Source organism: Parus major, chromosome 3 (assembly GCF_001522545.3).
Source record: "Parus major isolate Abel chromosome 3, Parus_major1.1, whole genome shotgun sequence".
NCBI lineage: Eukaryota > Metazoa > Chordata > Aves > Passeriformes > Paridae > Parus > Parus major.
The window spans coordinates 109,770,103-109,792,197 of record NC_031770.1 but is presented as its reverse complement, the minus strand read 5'-3'; the positions used below and the strand labels follow the sequence as shown (position 1 = coordinate 109,792,197).

The 22,095-nt window shown below is 43.4% G+C and overlaps 1 protein-coding gene and 3 long non-coding RNA genes across 5 annotated transcripts; 3 read left to right on the top strand and 1 right to left on the bottom strand.

Annotated features, from left to right (window-relative positions):
• The first annotated feature begins 583 nt into the window (after positions 1-583).
• Positions 584-4,054, top strand: LOC107202519. The gene is made up of 3 exons (XR_001520713.2): positions 584-737; positions 3,051-3,180; positions 3,826-4,054. It is a non-coding gene; the product is annotated as an uncharacterized LOC107202519 (long non-coding RNA).
• A 1,024-nt stretch (positions 4,055-5,078) lies between these two features.
• LOC107202521 lies at positions 5,079-11,786 on the bottom strand. The gene is made up of 4 exons (XR_001520716.3): positions 11,694-11,786; positions 7,779-7,869; positions 6,841-6,974; positions 5,079-5,590 (listed from the first exon to the last, which is right to left on the bottom strand). It is a non-coding gene; the product is annotated as an uncharacterized LOC107202521 (long non-coding RNA).
• On the top strand, positions 8,812-14,684 carry LOC107202520. 2 transcript variants are annotated; one of them, XR_001520715.2, is made up of 6 exons: positions 8,812-9,136; positions 9,966-10,082; positions 10,191-13,086; positions 13,910-13,995; positions 14,080-14,206; positions 14,448-14,684. It is a non-coding gene; the product is annotated as an uncharacterized LOC107202520 (long non-coding RNA). The 2 variants fall into 2 exon arrangements; XR_001520714.3 differs by having other exon boundaries at positions 13,905-13,995.
• A 3,798-nt stretch (positions 14,685-18,482) lies between these two features.
• On the top strand, positions 18,483-21,300 carry LOC107201203 (gallinacin-2). Its single transcript, XM_015620392.2, has 4 exons — positions 18,483-18,638; positions 20,066-20,144; positions 20,413-20,533; positions 21,060-21,300. Exons 2-4 carry the CDS (start codon positions 20,087-20,089, stop codon positions 21,106-21,108), a joined length of 228 nt encoding a protein of 75 aa, XP_015475878.1. The 5' UTR covers positions 18,483-18,638; positions 20,066-20,086; the 3' UTR covers positions 21,109-21,300.
• Positions 21,301-22,095: the final 795 nt, after the last annotated feature.

The following is a 22,095-nucleotide window of genomic DNA, read 5'->3' as shown; positions in this document are numbered from 1 at the left end:
TTGGGCAGGAATGTTTTCCACTATCCCAGGTTGCTCCAAGCCCTGTCTAACCTGTCTTTGAACACTTCCAGGGATGGGGCAGCCACAGCTTTTCTGGACAATTGTCTCACCACCCTCACAGTGAAGGAGTTTATCCAAATATCTCATCTAAACCTGCTCTCTTTCAGCTTGAAGCCATTGCCCCTTGCCCTGTCACTCCATGCTCTGCACTCCAAGGAGGAGTTTTCTCCTTTGCTCACCTTGCCTGGTGGCTGAGGGGGAGGACAAGCTGTCACAAGACCATGGCCAAGAGCCACGGGGCACCATCAGTTCCACATGGTTTACAACCCTGCAGATCCCAGGAACCCACCTCCCTCCTGCTCCAATCCCACGTCCTCCCGGGGCGCAGCCCACCAGCTGGCACCGGGTGCTTTGGCTGCTTGGGTTGGCCTGTAAGATGTGGTCATGGCTCAGGTACCTTCTAACGTGGGAGGTTGCAACATCTGCCTACATCACCAGTCTCCATGGGAACAGGGCAATGAACTCTCTGTTCTCCAGGCAGCCACTCCTCCACCCGCCTCGTTCTGTCCCAGAGCCTTTATATGCAGAGGCACCACCTGTGCTCGGTCTCGGACAGCTTCTGTTCACACTGGTGTTGCCTCCATCCCTGAGAAAGCTGCCTTGCTGCCAGCTGCCAGTCATGAGAATCCTTTTCTTCCTCGTTGCTGTTCTCTTCTTCCTCTTCCAGGCTGCTCCAGGTAAGGCTGGAAGGAGATGAGATGGAGGCTGAAAGGGTCAACATGCAGAGAAGTTCATTAGATCCCAGTGCTGAGGGTCAGATTAGCTCTCTGCTCCTGGAATACATGACTTTCCTATTAGAATTCCTCTTCCCTGGTCAATTTGCAAGCTATTGATTCGAGGTTCTTGATAGTCATACTGATGGCTTCTTTCTAGCACGTGGGGATGGGGAAAAAAGGATGGTCCTGTGTTGACCTGTGTGCCAGAAAAGGTTTTGGAGCAGTGCCTTCATGTGGCACGTACAGAACACCCAGGGGATCAGGCACAGCCAACATTGGTTCATGAAAAGCTGATCCTGCTTGACCAGTTTGATCTCCTCTATGATGAGATTGTCCCATTTAGTGGATTAGGTATCGAGCTGGATTTTTGGTAAACCTGTGACACAGAGGTTTCCTGGGGAAACTGGCTGCTCCTGGCTTGGATGGGTGCACTTCTCACTGGGTTAAAAATTATCAGGATGGCCAGGCCCAGAGAGGTGTGGGGAATGGAGTTAAGTCCATCACCAGTGGTGTTCTCCAGGGCTCAGCACTGGGGCTGGTCCTGTTTGATATCTCCATGAGTGATCCAGATGAGGGAATTGAGGGTAACCTCGGCAGATTTGCAGATTACACCAAGTGAGGAGGGAGTGTTGATCTGCTGGAGGGCAGGAAGGCTCTGCAGAGGGATCTGGACAGGCTGGATCCATAGGATGAGGCAAATTGTGTGAGGGTCAACAAGGTCGAGTGCTGTTCACAACAAACTCCTGCAGCTCCAGGCTGGGGCAGAGTGGCTGAAAAATGTCCTGGAGGTGCTGCTGACATGAGCCAGGTGTGCCCAGGTGGGCAAGAGGCCAATGGCACCTGGGCTGTGCCAGCTCTGGGGTGGCAGCAGGAGCAGGGCAGTGCCTGTCCCCTGTGCTGGCACTGCTGGGACACCTCCAGTGCTGGGGACAGCTCTGGGACCCTCCTGACAAGAGAGACCTGGAGGGGCTGGAGCGTGTCCAGGGCAGGGAACGGAGCTGGGGAAGGGTCTGGAGCACCAGGAGAGGCTGAGGGAGCTGGGAAAGGGGCTCAGCCTGGAGAAAAGGAGGCTCAGGGGGCCCTTCTGTCTCTGCACAACTCCCTGACAGGAGGGGACAGCCGGGGGGGTCGGGCTCTGCTCCCAGGGAATAGGGACAGGACAACAGAAAATGACATCTAGTTGTACCTGGAGAGGTTTTTCTTGGATATTAGAAACATTTCTTCACCAGAAGGGTTCTCCAACCCTGGCATGGGCTGTCCAGGGCAGTGGTGGAGTCCCCATCCCTGCAGGGATTTAAAAGCTCTGTGGATGTGGTACCTGGGGATATGGTCAGTGCTGGGGAATGGTTGGACTCGATGGTCACGGGGGATCCAAGGACCCTTTTCCAATCTGAACAATTCCCTGAGGATTTTACTGAGGCAATTCTTAGAATAATACTAAAGATGTAACCCAGCAACATGAGAGCTTTCTCTTCTCACCTTCTCACCCACATGTGTATTCTGGACTGGGAGACCTCATCTCCAGGAATGAGATGAGGAGTTTTTGGGAAAAATGTTATCATGACTGGCAGTTTTTACCTAAACTCTGTATTGCTCACGTGCATTAAGTGGGTTTGGAGGTCATGTATCATTCCAGGTTATTTGGGTATTTTTGAAGCAGCTGAAGTTGTCTAGATTTGATTTGCAGTAGTCTCAAATTTGTACCAGCTTTCTTAGACCATCAAATGTCTGTCTACTCAAAGAAAAATTGTAGAACCATTGAGACAAAATCTGTACTACATGTTTTGGGATTGCTTTCTTGGGCTTTTCCTACTTCATGCACCACAAAATATATTATTTATATAAAAAAAACCTGTGACCCCTGAAATCGCTGCAGGACTGGTACAACTCCAGTAGAATTGTCTGGGGAAAGGGCCACCAGTTATTTTCTATCTCTTCATAAAGATCATATGCATAAAACACTACAGGGCTTTTTCATTTAAGAGATAAGGGAATCCAAGGTCTAATGGTAGCTTTAAAATCAGCTGAGTGATATCAAAAACATGTAATCCTTGAATAATACATAATTAAGAGAAAGGACTCAGGAACCACTGGGACAAAGTGGTTGAAATGTGGAAGACCTGATTTAGAATAAAGTTCTGATGCCTTTCAAATTAGGGATGGAATCCAGTTTGATGACAAAAAGCTTAACACAGTGCCAGGTAAATCTCATACCTCAAGCCTCCAGTCCTCTGCCAGGACAAACAAGGATGAATTTTCCCTGCTTTTTCGCAGCTTACAGCCAGGAAACCGCTGACACCCTCGCTTGCCGGCAGAGCCGGGGCTCCTGCTCCTTCGTGCCCTGCTCTGCTCCTCTGGTTGACATCGGGACCTGCCGCGGTGGGAAGCTAAGATGCTGCAAATGGTAAGAGGAATCCCTCCAGGGAAGTGCTGCTGCACCAAAAGCAAGCAGAATCACTGGTCTTTTCCCTTCTTCAGCATCAGAGCCCCTTCTCCAGCCCCCTACAACCTCCAAAAAGTACCTGCTAATTGCTGGGGGTTGTGTGTGGTGAAAACAAGGCAGAGCCTTTGTGCTGTTGAAATATTCCAGAGGGAAAGACAGACTGCTTACAAGAGTGACAGGACAAGGGACAGTGGCTTCAGTCTGACAGAGAGTGGATCTGGATTGGATGTTAGGAAGAAATTTATCGCTGTGAGGGTGATGAGGCCATGGCACAGGTTTCCCAGAGAAGCTGTGGCTGCCCCATCCCTGGAAATGTTCAAGCCCAGCTTGGACAGGGTTTGGAGTAACCTGGGATAGTGGAAGATGTTCCTGGTATTCTGGGGCTTCAGCAGCCACAAATGAGTATCTGTGGTGTGTGCTGAGAGGTGACAGCCCCATCCTATCTTTCATTTGGGTTGTCTTATGGCCAGAAACACAGGTCAGGCTCACAAGAGTCTTCAGCTGTCTTTACCCTCACGTGTCCCTTGACATCTCCAGCAGTCTGAGGTGTCAAGGTATGATTTATTTCTTTGGTGGATGAGCTAAGCACCTGACTTTTCTCTTCAGGACCCCCAGCTCCTAAACCTGACACCTCACTGACCACTCAGACAAGAGCTCTGGACATCTGAGACATCCCCCATCTTTTGACATCGATGGATCCTGTCTGGGTGCCCTGGGGAGCCTTTCCCATGCGGGTGGAGGCCCTCAGGAGCACAGGAACATCTGAGGAGGAGTTCTTGTCCAATAAAAATATTTGCAGTTTCAATTCTAATAAAAGCAAGTTCTTGTGAAACCATGTTGCTGATACTTGCTCATGTATGCCAGGGTGGTTTTTGTTCTTTTTATTGTCTATAAAAATCACCCTGTAAATGAATTTTATTTAATGACATTAAGTCTATGTACCACCAAGTCCTGGTAAATCACCCTGTGTCGCAGTGATTTGTGTGGCAACATTTATATTAATAACTGGAAAAGCATTAGAGTCCATTCCAGCCCAGAGCTGGGATTCAGGAGACAGGGTCAGTCCTCTGCTCCTCTCCAGGGCTGAATCTGCCAGCCCAACCTGAAATATTTGGAATACAGAGAATCCCCAGGGTGGCAGAAACTGTGTGACCACATCCACAAGATTCTGCTCCTGCTGTCTCTGTTTAGGGTAGAACAGTATCATGTCCATGAAACTTAATTTCTCTGGATCCTAAACTGGTCAAGCTGGTTTTCCCTGCACTGCTCTGTCTGGAAACAGTGGGCTGTGTGTCCATCAGCCTGGATTCTCGTCACCAAGACTCATCCCCTCCTTTCTCATCCCTAACATCCCCAGTGCAAAGGCCAGAAGGATTTGAGACAAGGGGTGACCCAAAGTGTCCATGCTCTCCATGCCATGAGCTGCTGGATGGTTTCAGGGCTTCCATGGGTGCTCAGCCTGATCAGTTTGTGCCAGCTCTCCACTGGCCTAATCATCACACAATCATGGAATGGGGTGGGTGGGAAAGGACCTTAAAGATCATCCAGGTCCACCCCAGCCATGGGCAGGGACACCTTCCACTGTCCCAGGTTGTTCCAAGTCCTGTCCAACCTGCCCTTGAAGTCATTCTTAACCAAATTAATAATGATTAGGACAAGGACATACTCCTGTTACCACATGGGTTTGTTTTCCTCCCCTTTTCTTGGATATGTTTACCACAAGGCACATCTCACACTGATTGCAGGTGAGACCCTCCAAGAAAAACACACAGCAGTGAGTTATTCCTCACAGAGATTGTTCCTCACAGGGATAAGGAGGTTTTATCCCTGTTCCTCACAGGGATAAGGATCAAACACAGATCTTCCAGAGCATCTTTATTAAAATTTATTGAGAGGTGTAGACTATGAAATATAAACACCTTAGCTGAGCATTCTGGCATTATTCACATTATTTTTGACTCCAAAAGGAAAATAAAATAATAACAATAATAAAAGAATAGCTGTTCTAAGGGCCAAAAGAATAACTTTGCATCCTCTCATGGGCACAGACTCCTGCACACTGGTGACCTCTCTGGGACAGATGTTGGTTGACACAATAAAATTTCAGCAGCAAAACATTTTTAAAAATGAAAAAGTATTGGTCTTTTCTGTGTTGTTCAAGAATTTCTTTGGAGTTTCTTCAGGTCCTTAAGGCTGTTTGTGGAGGGGTTTTTTCTCTTTCTGTTCTTCACATTGTGGCAAGTGCTTGTATGTGCCAAATGCCTGAATATTTTCTGCTCAGAATTCCAGATTTTCCAATGGGATGATGCATCCCTTAAATTACCAGAAGCTCTGGTCAGCCCATCTGAGATGTCAGTGGCCATTAATCATACTGCAAAAAAAAAAAAAAGGAAGAAACTTTCAGATTTTGTACTTACAACCAGGAAAGGAATAAAATAAAATGCACAGAAGGGACTGAATGAGCATCAAGGGCAGATATTCCTGAATCCAACTCTTCAGGATATTCACAGTCCTGCTGCTGCTGAATTTTAATCATAAATCACTTTTATATTTTATAATAAAAAACTGACCACACTCTGTGCCTGAAGCTTCCTACTCCTCTTGGAATCTGTGGTATGGAAAAGAGTTTCTGCTGCTCATGTTTTGTTTTTAACATCTCTTGCTACTAATATTGAACACAGTTTAAGTAAGAGTCTCCAAAAATAAAAATGTCTGCAGCATCTTACAGAGTAAAAAAGAAACAGAAAATGAAATGCTGGAATCAGTGGAGGCAGAGTGAAAATATTCAGGGATATTTGTTGCTGCAGTTTCATATTGGAATAAATATATGGGTGAACTTTAGGATTCCAGTAAGGAATTTGAGGGGGAAAAGAATAAACTAGTCACAGGATTAAAGGATTATTTTGATTTGGAGGGGCCTAAAAGACCACCTGGTTCCAATTCCCTACCAGGGGCAAGGACACTTTCAATACATCAAATAATCTGTTTTTTTCTAGAAGAGGAAATTTATGGAGAAAAAAACTCTGGGAGAACATGACTTTCAGGCTGTTCTTCCAGCTATGGAACCAGGCAGCCTTTGCAAGGTGGAACATGCAGGTTTCTATGAATCTGACCCAAAAATCCCAGGTCTCAGGACAGTGTGCACATCAAGAGATGTGTCCCTTGGAGCCAGTACCACTCATCATGAGCAGCTTGAGGCAGCTAATGGGAACAGCAGCAAAAAGAGTTCATTTCTGGCTAATTAATTCTCTCTGCCAAAGAGGTTTCAGTGTGATCTTTCCCACGAGGCACTTGAGCTGTCATTAATGCTGCAGGGGGAAGCAGTGAGGAAATCCTCAGGAAATCCTACATCTGAGTGTGCAGAGTCTCTGCTCTTTGCCAGCTTGTGCTGGAGGAATTTTCCATCTACAGGGCAGACTGGATGTATAAAAATGGGTAATGAATGAGTAATAAACCCCAAGAAATCCCTGGAGATGTTCAAGTCTGGGTTGGATTGGGCTTGGAGCAACTGGATCTTGTTGAAGGTGTCCATGATAACGGGGGTGGAATAGATGACTTTGAAAGGCCCCTTCCAATCCAAGCCCTTCTGTGAGTGTGTGATCCATCACATCCTGGACTCACCACGGTCCTACAGCAGGGAATTCCCTGCTGGCAGCGTCCAAAGGGTCTGCTGTGGGGCTGGGGGCAGTGGTCCCGGGAACAGACCCCCCCAGCCTGTCTGCACTGCCCCTCGGTGTTGGGGGCACGCAGGAAACCTGGGCAGAATGAAAAATAAAACAATGCAGAGTTGTGATCTTCCTTCCCAAAGAAGACTAAGAACAATCCAGGCTATTGCATGGCAGCAGTGTTGAAGTTTACCTGCTGGCTGGCCACTTCCACACCATTAAATCCCTTTGTTTTCCAAACTGTGAGGGCTCAGTGCATCCAATGGACCCATTTAGTGTCTGGTCACTGCTAAAAATGTGCCCAACACACTGGCATCACTTTGACCATAGGCAAAAGGACTAAACCTATTTCTATTTCTATTTCTATTTCTATTTCTATTTCTATTTCTATTTCTATTTCTATGTCTATGTCTATTTCTATTTCTATTTCTATTTCTATGTCTATGTCTATGTCTATGTATATTTATATTTCTACTCATATTCATATTCATATCCATATTCATATCCATATCCACATTCATATCCATATTCATTTAATATTAATATTCATATTCATGTTCATGTTCATATTCACATTCATATTCATATTATTTATTTATATTCATATTCATATATTTATATTCATATCATATATATATTCATATTCATATTATTTACCTATTCCTATTCCTACTCTTCTTATTCCAATTCCTATTCCTATTCTTATTCCTATTCCTATTCTTATTCCTATTCCTATTCCTATTCCTATTCCTATTCCTATTCCTATTCCTGTTCCTGTTCCTGTTGCTATTCCTCTTATTTCTGTTTTTATTTCTATTCCTATTCCTAGTTCTTATTTTTTTCCATACTCAGAATTTTCCCTCTCCATTTCCTTAGAGTTTATTTAACTCTTACCTGAAGTGCCCTGCAGCATTAAGAGGAGCACAGCAAAGAAAAAGGCAAAGATTTTCATGTCCAAATTCAGTGGCACCAAATAAAACAGATGCTAAGAAAGAACAAAAAGAAGTCAAATACATTTAACCTGCATTTTCAACCTAGCACAAACATTGTTAATGACAAATTAGCTGGAATTTTTTAATAAAAATTGGCATTTATGTAATAGAGTAAATGTTCTGAAATGAATCTACAGAAATAACAGTTTTTAAATAAAATATAAAAGTGAACGCATACTGCATAAGATTGATAAAATGTATTTATTACTATAAATATTTTTATTAATTTTTTTTTGAGCAACTCTGCTGAGTCTGGCTGGGATGGAGTTCACTTTAATCATGGCAGCCCATACAGTGCAATGTTTCAGGTTCAAAGCAAGTTTCTTAATTACTAAAATATGCATTTTATTTAATTAATAGCTTAAGCCTTTCAAATTTCTTTGAATACAAGCACTCAAAAACTTTAATTATTCAAATAATGGTATTTTTTTTAGCTTACAAGCCAGTAATTACTCCTTGAAATATCTTTACAGAAAATCTAAGGAGCCATCTATCCATCCTGGAAGCCCTGAATTTTCTCTCCACCATCATTTCTTGCTGCAGATTCCAGCTACCTTTGGAAAATAATACTAATTTAATAGTTAAGAATCACCATCACTGAGTATAATAATCAGCCAAATGCATTATTGAAATACCAAGCACTGACCATTTCAGATACTCATGGGGATTTAATTAAGCTGCAATATTCTGCATCTTGGATGATTAATTTCTTTTTAGAGCAACAAGTCTTATCAAAAATCATGTGTTTTTCTCCTCTTTGGTTGGAACTGGTGTGAAAACTGCACCTTTGGCTCACCCAAGAGGAGCAGAGGAGAGGGGACCAGTGGGTCCTACCTGGTTTTGCTCCAGGGGATCTTTGCAGAGTGATGTCTCACCCCAGAACCACTGTTTTTATATATCCTGTGGATGACAGAGCCGCCACAGAGCAGCTGGCCAAGGACATGGACTTGTCACAGCAATTCCCAGCAGCTGAAATGTCACTTCCCAGCAGCTGACGGGGGACAGTGACCGCTCGTGAACTCCCTCCCCTTTCCCTGCAACATGAGTTGGCTCTTCCCACAAACACCTCACCCCCAGTGTGCCCAACACATTGATCCCTCATGGGCGGTGGACAACGATGGCCTGGGACACACAGGCTGGGATCCAGGGGCACCTGACCCTGCAGGGCTGTCTTTGGAGCCTGGAGATGCATCCACAACCCCTTGACAGCTGAACTTGGGAAGCTCAGATTTTGCAATGACTCTGCCGTGTGAAATACAGGTGAGACCTCTCTGTGGTCACAGAATCCCAGAATGGCTTGGGTTGGAAGGGACCTTAAAACTCATCCCATTCCACACCCTGCCATGGCCAGGGACACCTTCCCCTATCCCTGGTTGCTCCAAGTCCCAACCTGGTCTTGGACACTGCCAGGGATCCAGGGGCAGCCACAGCTTCTCTGGGCACCCTGTGCCAGGACCACACCACGCTCACAGGGAAGGATTCCAAAATCCCATCCATCCCTGCCCTCTGGCAGTGGGAAGCCATTCCCTGTGTCCTGTCCCTCCATCCCTTGTCCCCAGTCCCTCTCCAGCTCTCCTGGAGCCCCTTTAGGCCCTGGAAGGGCCTCTGAGCTCTCCCTGGATCCTTCTCTTCTCCAGGTGAGCACCCCCAGCTCTCCCAGCCTGGCTCCAGAGCAGAGGGGCTCCAGCCCTTGGAGCCTCTCTGTGGCCTCCTCTGGACTCTCTCCAGCAGCTCCATGTCCTTTTGTTGGGTGGGGACCCCAGGTAGGATGCCACAGGAGCAGATTGCCCTCCCTTGACCTGCTGGTCACTCTTTCATTCTCATGGGTTTTCCACATCTGTATTCTGTTTGCCTCACAGAAAATACTTCTATTTGAATAATTAATTCCAGGGAAGTACCCTCTTCCACACAGCATTTCTGATTCCAGGTTTTGTTTTCCAAAGGAAACAACTTTCACAAAAAAATATTTTGGTCAAATATGTGCCCTCAGAGGTTCTGGACTACAGAAACTGATGGCAGCACTGGTTTAACCTGAACCCTGAAGGCACCTGTGAGCCCAGATGTTGTGTTTTCATTTTTGTACCACCAGGAAAAAACCCAACATTCCTGTTCTTCAAAGAGCATTCACCTAGCGGGGTCTCCCCCAGAAGATGGCAATGAAGAGCTAACGCTGAAATTCCCCTCCAGCGACTTTCTTCAGTGAAGGGTACGGAAATTATTCTGACAGCAGGGTTTTATGGATTTTTTGTCTTAATTATACTGATGTCTTTTGATTCCCTGCGCTGATATGTGAGTGAATGATGTTTTCTGACAGGCCAGACTGAAAAGCCCTCCCTGCTCTGCAGTCTGCTGTGATGGACAAGAAACCAGAAACCAGTCACTGCTCTCAAAATCATATTGAAAGGACTCGAGGAAGTGGAATGAAGCTGAGTTGGGGGAGGTTTAAGTTGGATATCAGGAAAAGTTCTTCACCCAGAGGGTGGCTGGGCTCTAAACAGGCTCCCCAGAAAAAGACAGCTATTTAAAATCCCATATTTGTATAATTTAATTGGAAGAATGTGTGTATTTGCTTTATAATATGGAAGAGCATTTGTTTCTATTATTTGGATTTTGATTTTGTTCTCTAAAAAAAAACCAAAAAAACCTTAAATAACTCAAGTGATGAACTCGAGTTATTTAAGAAAAGAAGCAGACACTGTGAATATTAAACGTATTAATGAGTTTTTAGAGGAACAGAGCTCTGAACTGAGATTTTGGGTTAACCTCCGGAAAAGGAGGTTAAAATAGGATGAAATTATTCTTTCTTCCTGTTGTTCCACTTTGTACATGTGCCACCTGCCCAAAGTGGAACAAAACAGATCCAGGCTCAAATATCAGGGTTTGGACAAGATCTTTAACTAATTAATTTTATTTGTTCTTATGATTGATGGTAAATTTCCTTTAAATATCTTAAATACTATAATTTAACTGTAATTTTAATTCCAATATACTGTTATTGACTCTAAGCCTTGTTTTGGCCACTCATGATCACAAAAGTGATACATTTCACCTGTTTCTTGGCAGTTAAACACATGCAATTAAAGAATGAATATTGCAAATTAATTAATATTGCATCCTGAAAGCATTTTGACCACTAAATGTCTTACTCAGTTCCCTTTTCCTGGGGTACTGCAAAGGACATTGTGTGGAGCCCCCAAAATTATGTTCTCCAAGTGTAAATATATATTTGTATGTCTGTGCATGTAATCTATAAATATTCCAAGAGAAACAAAGGTCAAATTTACTCAACTGCTTTCTATTTTATTTTTGCTGGAGAACATGCAAACAGAGAAGAATAATCCAGATATTCTAACCTGTGAATTGCTCAGGAATATTAAGTCAGCATATTAATTTCAGTAATGGTTTATTTAAGCATAGACAAATGCTATAATGATATTTCTTGCTCTCCTGTCTCTCTACAGCCCTCCTAGCAAATCAACACTAACATAGTTATATTTGTATATAAAATATTGTTAAAATGAATATGTGGAAGGACTCTTCTAAATCCCAGTTGATTTTTTTATCACTCAGCACATCACAGACTTTGTTCCCAGTGAACATCCAGGCCTCAGTTCCTTTGCCCACACTTAGACAAGTGGTTCCTGAGATGTCCCTGTGTCCCAAGCCTCCTCCCTGGCTTGCTCTCCTCTCTCCTGACCCTTTTCCACCAGTCCCAGGAGGGGATCTCAGCCAGCCCAGAGCTCCCTAAATCACTCTAGGAGATGGTGTGAAGGCCACTGGGTTAAACCCTGTGTGTCCATATGTCACCTCAGCTTACCTGTCACAACGGGATGTCCCCAGACACTTGAAGCAATGAGGATCCTTCAACTTCTCTCTGCCATCCTCTTCCTCCAGCGTCCTCTGTGCAAATGACAGGAAGGATGACAGACCTTTGGTACGATTGCCCAACATTTGTCCTCACAGCACCTCCACACCTGGCAAAAAATGGCCTGAAATCCCTGTGGGAACAGTCCTGCTGTCCATCCACTGACCTTGGACAGCCCTGTGGAAAAGTGCCCAGACCTGACTTGGCCAAACCCTGCCTGGAAATCCCATCTGCTGTTGGGTATTTTGAGCAGTGATGTGGGGTGAGCTGCCCCTGCTCCCCTTGGGAATTGAACCTCTCCCACAGGAAAAACCCCCCAGCTCAGGGAAGGCACAAGCAAACAGAGTTTGCCAGTTGCTTTCAAAACACTGGAAATAAAAGGATAAAAGTGCTGCTTGGAGAGCCAAAGAGCAAAATTGAGCTTTACATCTCTAAAGCATCAGCAATATTTATCAGTGCTTCCCTGACTGTGTTGTAAAGCTGTGATTTATCCCATGTGGAGTTGGTCCATCTGGGAACAAACCCTAGATTTTGCTAACCTGAAGGTGAACATCTGAGCTGCCTTTTGGTTCAGGACGCTCAAGCAGCTGTAAAGCTGATAAACATTGAAGAAGATATTCCCAGCACTGAGATTTCTTAAAATCCACATCGATTTCCACAGCCTGTTCCTGTCCTCTTCCTTACAGAGTTTTGAGATCCCTTCTAGGCATCAAGGTTTCTGGTTGTCCTGGATCCTTGGTCCAGAAGATCTGTAGAGCACCACAGCAGTCACCAGGGGAAGCTGGCGACATTACCAGTGATTATTTTCCAGGGAAGGAGAGGAAATTTTTCCCTGTGAGGCTGGTAAGGCTCTGGCACAGGCTGCCCAGAGAAGCTGTGGCTGCCCCATCCCTGGAGGTGTTCAAGGCTGGGACAGACCAGGCTCTGAGCAATGTGGCACAGTGGAAGGTGTCCCTGCCCATGGTAGGGTGTGGAATTGGATGATCTTTAAGGTCCCTTCCAGCCCACACCATTCTGGGATTCTACACCTGAGGAGCCCTCAGGATCAGAAGGAGCACTCACTGCACGTTCCCAGAAATTTTACATCACCCTGTGGTCTAATGTGCCTTACACAAACTTGGGTGATCTCAGATGGATTGCACAAAGATCAGGGGCTCTGTGGTGAAAGCAATCTCCAAGAGAACCTTCCTTTCTCATTGGAAGAAACCAAATAAAGGCTGGAAAAGGCTTTTATTTCATTGGCCAATGACTGCATTGGGTCATCCCCAACCCTTTATAGGCGTGTTTGGGTCTGGTGCATCCACGGGAGAACAGAAGCGGCAGTGATCCTCCACCTCCTCCTCGGGTAACTCTGCCTGGTTCTGTAGAGCCACCCTCACCTCTCCATCTTTAGAAATATCTTTTCCTTTCATCAGTCTCAACCTTCTGCTTTGATTTCTCTCTCTTTACTCCAGCAAGTGCCTCCTGTGTGTACATGTTCTGTAGAGCCATGGATTGGTTGCTTGCAGGGCTTCCAGGTTGGTGGGTTTGGTGATCTCCAAGAGGAACAGAGACCTGGGAACTTTCCCTTGAGACATCAGAGACAAAAATGTCTATTTTACTCCAGAAACACACCCAGCCAGCACAGCAGATGAGCTTGGCCTTTTGACCCATGTCTTGCCTGAATGCAGTAACATTTTGAATGAGTTGCTACCTTAATTAGTATTGGTTCATTCTCTGAACTCTTTGTGTTCTTCAATATGTGGAAGTGGAATAATTTGTAGGCCTATGCTGTACCAGAGTAACCTGCCTGGTGCTGAAAAGATCTTTTCTTTTCTTTTTTTCACTGCGGTAAAACCAAAATTAAAAGAAGAGAAAAAAAGGAAAATCAGCACCAAAACAGCATATAATCCCAGAATAATTTAGGTTTTGAGCTAATCCAGGAGTTTCTAGTCTGAATCTGTGCTTAAAGTGGTACTAATTAGGTCAGGCTGTTTAGAGATGCATTCCCTGAAACTGCTAATATCTCCAAGGATGAAGTTTTCGCTCTGCTCTTTGTCCAAATCCACTGGAGAAAGATTTTGGCTTTGGTGTCTCCGGGCACATTTTTACAGCAGTTCCTCATCTCCTGGTCAAGTGAGAATGCTCTGTCCAGTGTTATTCAACCTTGTGCTCTCTGCTCAGTGCAGGTAAAGAATTCACACCCCAGCTGTGGCCATGAGGATCCTTCACGTGCTCCTGGTTGTCCTCTTGCTGATGCTCCAAGGGGCTGCAGGTAAGGAGTGAGGGGAGTAAAGAAGAAGAATGTATTCACTTTTGATCATTTTCATGGTAAATGACTCCTCTTTGTGCTGTGCAGGACAACAAGTGTTTCCTAGGCTAGATAATTCCTGTTTGGCCCAAAACGGAATCTGCTTCCCACGGATTTGTCGTCGTCCGTATTACTGGATTGGAGAGTGTAGTAATGGATATTCTTGCTGCAGAAGGTGAGTAGAAATGCAGGGATCTCTGTGGGAATGGCTCATTTCCTCATTACCTTTTCTCCAGAGCCACATCTCAGAGGCACAGCTCCTGCCACCTCTCTCACTTCTCTGGTGCCAAACCTGCTGGTGTAGAGGGGGAATTCGCATCTCATGGCAGCCTCTGCTCTGATCCCATGAGATAAGGAAAACAACTCTGCAGAAAACCTACAGGTGGGTAGCCTGAGCCTCTCTTTTCTTCATGCAGGGGATGGAGTAGCTGAAAAATCCCTGGATTTGCCTTGGAAATCCTTCCTGCTTCTGCTGAAAGGCTCCTGGGAATCACCCTGAATCCCTCGCTCCTGGTGGCACCAGTTCCTGCTGCAATGAAAAGCTGTCATAATCTTCCCTTGCAGTGAAGAAAATATCACAAACATGAACCAGACAACACTGTGGAAACTATTTCTTTCCTCTCCTTTAATAAAATCAGTTATGGTGGCATTCATGTGGTTGAACCTTGGGTGATTCTTTGTAGGGAAGGAGGGAAACATTTTCCCTGTGAGGGAGGTGAGGCCCTGGCACAGGGTGCCCAGAGAAGCTGTGGCTGTTCCATCCCTGGAAGTGTCCAAGGCCAGACTGGACAGGACTTGGAGCAACCTGGGATAGTGGAAGGTGTTCTTGCTCTTGCTAGGGGTTGAGACAATTTTTAAGGTCACTTCCAACCCAAACCATTCTGCAATTCTACAAATAAGGAGCCCTCTGTACCAAAAGGAGCAGTCATTGCAATCTCAAAGTGGACCTTCCTTTCTCATTGCAAGAAACCAAATACAGGTTGGAATCTGTGCTTCTGCCTATTTTTCCTTGCCCTCATGGTCTAGCAGTGTAGATAAAGCCAAGATACCTCCAGATGTTTCCTTCAGGGGGCCTGAAGGCATCTGAGAAATTTTACTTCTGATTGGACCTTATGCAAAGTAAAACCGGGAATATTTTGAATCATATCAGCAACACAAAACAGGAGAAAAAAAGTGAAAAAAAAGGGAGAGAGAATAAAATACCCAAGAGTAATGGATGTTAGTGATTTGGTTGTTATCTCTTCAAGAGCAGTTGCTGAACAGTCACACATCAGTGCCCAGAGGAATATGTTACCAAACTCAGATGGTTTGGACTCCTAATGACTTTCTGGGTGGGTTTGGAGAGGTGACAACATATTTTAAAAAACCCTCTGAAGAGCAAATTCTGGCTCTGTGAGAGACACAGCTGCCACTTGTGTTGTTCAGCAGAACTAGTGCTTGTGGCTCTTATTGCAAAACACCTTCACTTGCAACGTTTTTGGGTTTCTTCTATCCCTACTGTTACTTCTGTTTTATTTCTAACAATCTTATTGCAAATGTCTAATAAAAGTCCATAGAACAGTCTCCATTAGCCATAAAGGAAGAGCAGTGAAAATAGTTTGTACTTTGATATTTCCTTTTAGGATATCTGAAATTTGGTGAGATTACTCCTGGCATTTTAATCTAGAAGATTTGTTTTGGTTTACAAAGGTTCTTTGAATTTTAGAAACTTTGGGGTACCTGTGCCCTGGAGCTTTGATCTCACACACATCACTGCCAGTCACATTGTGGTTCTCAAAAAAGAAAGGAGACTCTGCCCTTGTACCCCAGTACCTTTAATTAGCTGTCAGGTCAAAAGATGGAGTCAGAATTGTTAATGCAGATGTTAATTTCACCATTTACTCAAGATGATAGCATAATCATTAAAGTATTGAGCTTGATTAAGTACATCCTATATACAGTTTGAAGCACTTTAATTAGGGGCAATGCTACTGAAACATGTCCCTAATATTTCCTTTTTTATTTTCAAGAGTAAACTACTAGGAGCAGAGTTTAAGGTTCTCCTTTTTGCTCCTAATTGCTTCATCTTCTGTGCTAGATACAAACTCCTAAGGTGGAGATAAGATCCTCCTTCTTCTCTGGAAGGTGATTTTGGTAAAATTACTCAAACATCTTGATTTTAAAGGAGTAAAAGACATTTCTTGTCCAGACACTTTGCAGTCTCCTTAGAGGACATTTCCCTTTGGCATATATCCCAGCTGCATCAGGCACAGCAGCTCCTCAGCACTCTATTATTACACAAAATGCTGAGCCCACCATAATAATTGAAAGTGTCTGATTGTCTCTTGCTCAGAACAGCAGGAGCTGCAGATGGGGATGGAAAGATTGTCCACCCTAAGAGCCACAACCCAAAATCTTGCTGAGTTCTGCCAAAATTGCTCCACATCTCCTCTGCTTCTCCCTTTCCCGTGTCCAGGCAGAGGCTTTTTGGTGGCCTGCATAGGACCAAGTAAAATTTGTATTAAACATGGCCAAGGGTGCCCAGTGTTAAAGCCAAGCCCTTGACAGTATTTGCACATAGGATCTTACAGGCAATAAAAATTAACGATGCACCTTTGTTTCCTTGAGGAATTGGGTTGGGTAAGAGTAACATTTGGCAAGTTAACCACAAACACTTGGCAAGAGGTGAAGCAACTGCAACTTTTGCAATTTTATTCCCTCCATTTTTCAGTTTAGAGGCCAGATGTTGGCAGACACACCAGAAATTCAATTACCATTTTTTCCTATTGCAGAAACAGTTCACATACAAAATTATCTAGAGAGTAAAAAGCTGTGTCAGGATATGCTTGTAAGGGAAATGGTTTGCAGACATGTTTTCACATGCATATAGATAATTTTTGTACACTTCTGTGTACCTGTATACTTGGACAGGGCTCTGAGCAAGTTCTGGGCTGACCTGATCTAATTGAAGATGTCCCTGCTCATGGCAGAGGACTTGGACTTATTCACCTTTCAAAAATCCCTTCCAGTTCAGACTATTCTGTGCTTCTACTTAAGAACTTAATATCAAAGCAATGAAAAAAATTACAGGACTAAGAGGTAAACTGCCAGTCAGCAATGAAAATATTTCAGTTTGATTTTGGTACTAAAGGTTCTGTAAGATACGGTGTCATTTTCAGAGGTCTTGGTCAATTATAAACACCAATCACTTGAATTAGCAAATGTTTCATCATCTATTATGATGTACTTCATAAATCATGTCAAAATACTGCATGAACAATATTTGTTTGTTGACTGAAGGGAGGTTTAAAGTAAAATATGATCTGAAAAAGCAATTAATATCTTAGAAGCATAGAAGAATAGCATGGTTTGTATTCCAAGGGACCTTAAAGACCATTTCATTCCAAACTTCCCAATGTAGACAGAGACACCTTCCACTATTTCAGGTTCCTCCAAGCTCCATACAACCTGGTTTTGAACACTTCCAGGGGTGGGGAAGCCACAGCTTCTCTGGGAAACCTGTGTTAGAGCATCGCCATCCTTGCAGGGAAGAATTTCTTCTTCACATGTAATGCAAACCTGCCTTTTGTCCAGTTAAAACCATTTCCCTTTGTCTTGTCACTATCTGCCCATATAAAAAGTCCCTCTCCTTCCTTTTCATTATCCCCCTTTAGATACCAAGATGAAGTCCAAGGTCTCCCTGGAGCCTTCTCTTTTCCAGGCTGAACACCCCTGGCTCTCTCCACCTCTTTACAGGAGAGGTGCTCCATCCATGCAGAAGCTGGGTGCTACTTCCCATGGCAGAAGAAGCACAGGTCAACGTCTGGCAGACTGAGAGGAGATAACCAGAAACTGAATGCTCATCTAAGGCATAATGTGGTTTTGGAATGATCAACTAGGAGCCAGAAGTATCAAAAAATCAACCAGAGTCCTGGAAAAAAAACAACTCAAGCAGAAGCTTTGGGGCCTGAGAGTCTAAAGACATCCTCTGGCATGGGATTTGCATAAATTTTCGTATTTCCCATCATCTGGGTGTCCAGGGACATAACCATAATGTATTTTGATATTTTGGTACATTTATTTTTGTACATTTTGTTTCACTCAGGCATCTTCAGTGGCCATTGTCTGGGAAGCAAATGGACATTTGTTTTAGTTCCACATATCCATTCCGTGTTCTTATATTCTGTATTTATGGAACAGAAAATGAACTGGGATTGTATTGCAAGGTTTTAAATTGCTCCTAAGCAGGGACAGTTCAACTTATGTCCCAAGATGTTTGACATATACCATGGTGGGTTAACGTCTCTTACACAAACTGGAGTGTCACAAGAGGTATTGCACGAAAAACATGGGATTTTCCAGGAAAAAAGCTTAAACAGGTTCAGGGAGAAACCCTGCTGTATAATTGGGAAACGAAAAGCAGCTGGTTTCTGGTTGGGTTAGATGCCACCAGAAATAAAAGAGCATTTTTTGGATTGGTTCAATGAATGTCTGAGAAGAGAAAGAACCTATCAGTCTCTTTTGGGACTCACCTTATAAAAGAGTATCCCAGTCCCAGAGCCAAAGTCTTCAGGAGGGAAGGGACCACGAGCAAGTCGTGTTTGGCTTCAGGGCTCACCTGATACCTGGTAATGTCTCAGTTCTTTTCGATGTCAGCTTTATTTTTTTCCTCAAAAACTCATCTCCAAAACAAACTCCCAAACCTCTGTGTTATTAACTTTAATTTGTATTGTAACTAGAAAAGGTAAACTTAAGATTTCAGAGAACTGGACATGTTGAATAAGTAGTTCAAATATATGCTAATATATAGAAAGCTTTAATAAAAATTTCTGCTTCCTAAATCCTAGGAAAAAAAAATAACTGTTTGGTTTGGGTTACTTTAGAGAGGTCTGTGGTCCAGAGAAATTCCTGACCTCTCAGTAGAAATGTACATGTCTCTATCTGTATATTTCCATTAAATATATAGCTGTGGAATAGAAAGATATTATAAATAATAATAAAATATTTGCATAAGGCTTAATAGGTATAAAATTATATATTATTTATATATTTTTATATTTTAGTACGGTATATAATACATATTTTATATATAGTATTTTTTATTAATGTCTCGATGTTAAAACCCTTATTTCATTTTCAGAATTGTTCACTTTGTCTCCTTATTTCTCCTGATATTTCCAAATATATAGAAACTTAGGTAAATTTCTAATACTAATTTTGAAACATTTTTGGGTCACCATATTTCAGCACAATCTCACTTCCATTCCTTGCTTGAGAGACTATAATTTCTGACAGATCAGAACATTCCTCATACCAGGATATGAAACATTAACTGCCCCTCCTTTATCCATAAGTGCTCTTATAGGCTCTCTTATCCTATAAACCCTAATATTAGTTTAAACTCTTCCAATGAAGGTATCATATGTTTGCTTTTAAAATTTTATTTTCAAATGGGAATTTATTTGATTGTTGATTTCCATTCTAGAACTGCTGCCTGTAGACTAAGACTGGAGACGTTGAGCAAATTGATCTCTTGATAAATTTAAACATTACAAAATGAACTTATTTTTTCCTGAAGTTTGTAGTTTTTACAGTATTTTCACCTAATTTTGTTTTATGTTGTTTATTTACTAGGTTAAATCATTTAGCTAAAAATAAAGTTAAGGAAATATTCAAGACCAGGCTGGATGGAATTGTGAACAAACTGGTTTAGTGGAAGGTATCTTAGCCCCAGGGGGTGGAACAAGATGGGTTTCAAGGTTCCTTCCAATCCAAACCATTCTGGGATCCCAACATTGTGTTCTCACTAAGGACTATTTGCAAAATGGAAAAGAAATCTGAGCAACCAAACTATTAAAATAACTTAATGATCACATGTCCTGAAAACATTTTGCCCCACACAATAGTCAGGATTTCCTATGGGTTTTACTGATTATTTTTGAAAGCTTGAAGACAAAATTAATATAAATGTAATTTTTATTAACACAGTGTTCAGGAGACTGCAGATCCCAGGAACTGTCTGTCTTTAGCCTTTCTTGGTGTTTTTTCCCAACAGTGCCACAGCAAATCCTCAGCCATGAAGATCCTTTACCTGCTCTTTTCCCTCCTCTTCTTGGCGCTCCAGGTTTCTCCAGGTAAGATGGGAAAGAGATGCTAGAAAGGGATTTTTGTGCAAAATTCCCAGCACATTTAAACACTTCTATTTCAAACTGGTAGAAGCCAGTCAGGAATGAATCAATCAGCCCAGTGCTTGTGCTACACCTGCTTTGTAACCTCACCACCCACACGGCCTTCTGAAAGAGCCAGGGCGGGATGTTGGTGACAAAGGAATGAGAAACTCTTCCACTGCAATTCCCTGCCCTGAAGAGCAAGGGGGAAGGAAATATTTTGTTCTTGTTGCAGGTTTGTCTTCGCCCCGGAGGGAAATGATATTCTGTAGAGGAGGGAGCTGTCACTTTGGAGGATGTCCCTTCCACCTGGTTAAAGTTGGGAGCTGCTTTGGGTTCCGCTCCTGCTGCAAACCGTGAGTTTGGTGTTCACCAAGGCTCATCTGCAGGATGAGCAGAGAAATATTAAATATTTTGCCTGTCTCCTAAACCCCAAGGTGCTCCTGAATATTTAAATTTGGTATAAGGGGAAAAAAAGAGCTATTATGCCATGACGATAGTCAAGTGTTCTGAGTTGACTCAAGTGTTAATGTTGCCAAAGTAATATTTGGAAAATGCTCTCAGGCACAGGGTGAAGTTTTTGTTGTAAAATTTGTTACAAAATTAAATTATCATATGAAAAACAGGCTTCTATTTTCAGTCATGAATGAATACACTCCAGAATCTAAGGATACCAATTTAATTCCCTGCTTTTCCTGAAACAACAGGGAAAGAGTCTCCTTTCTCACAGTTATGATTGCAGAGAGCTGTCCCAACATGACTACAAATGACATGAATTATTTTGGGAAGAATTTGTGTCCAGGAGGGAAAAAAGCATGGGCTGAGAGTGAGTAGGGAGGGAATATAAACAGAAAGAAAATCTGATTTTTTTCCTTTTTGCAGGCCATGGAACTTAAGAAATGTTGATGAGCCATTCATTGAAGAGCAATGAAAATTTCTTCTAAGCCTACAAATTTGCATGGAATCTCCCTACTCCTAAACCCACTGGATCCTGCTGCAAAGCCTCAAACCCCTTTCATTGCCAATGCAAAAGGCTTTATGATATAGAGTAAACCCAAATGTGCTCTGTATTGCTTTCCCTCCTTCTAAATAAATTGTTGTTGCTTAGCATTGGTCACTGAAACATGCATTGAAACTTGGGTCATGATCCTGCCTGGGATTTGACACACAAACCCCAGAGGGCAACAATTTATGGTGCAAACTGCTCCTTAATTTGAGTTTTTCTGAGCCATACAGCTCTCAGGTCTACACAGACCTTAACCTACAGTGCCAAGAGAAAGGCTGGCTAAAAGAGCTCAGCTTCCCTTTGTGGGAATGTGTTCAGATGCCAAAATCCCTTATTTCTTACTGTGCAGATATCTTTTTGTGGGAAAACAGGAATGGTTAAAACCTCTCATTCCCCAGCTGGATGCCCTGGGTCCCCTGTAACACTCCTTACCAGAGACCCTGCTGGGAGCTCTGCTGCTCCACACCCCATCCCACCACCTGGCAGGGAGGGACTCCCTTGCCCTCGTTAGCACTTGGGGTGATCCCATGGGGACACCTCAGGGAGACTTTTGTGGGCTTTAGATGAAAACAGATCTCCCAGGGGAGCTGTGCAGGTGTCCCTCAAGGTGGCATCACAAAGGGGTCCTATGGATCAGATGGGTAACCTGGGTAGTCCTGCAGGGTGGGAGCTGGGGGTCTTCTCCTCTCCACCCACCTGGACACAACTTGAGGTTAGAATGCCTTTCCTCTGCTAAGGCTGACCTTACCCTCTCTGGAAAATGCCTCCATCATCATGATCCATGAACATGTGTGTTCATAGTGAGTGGCTCTGGTCCTACTGATAAAGATTTCTCTATCCAAGGATGCCACCCTGGCCAATTCCAGATTTCTAGCTAGGTACAAAGCACTTGGCAGAGATGCCAGGCTGTTG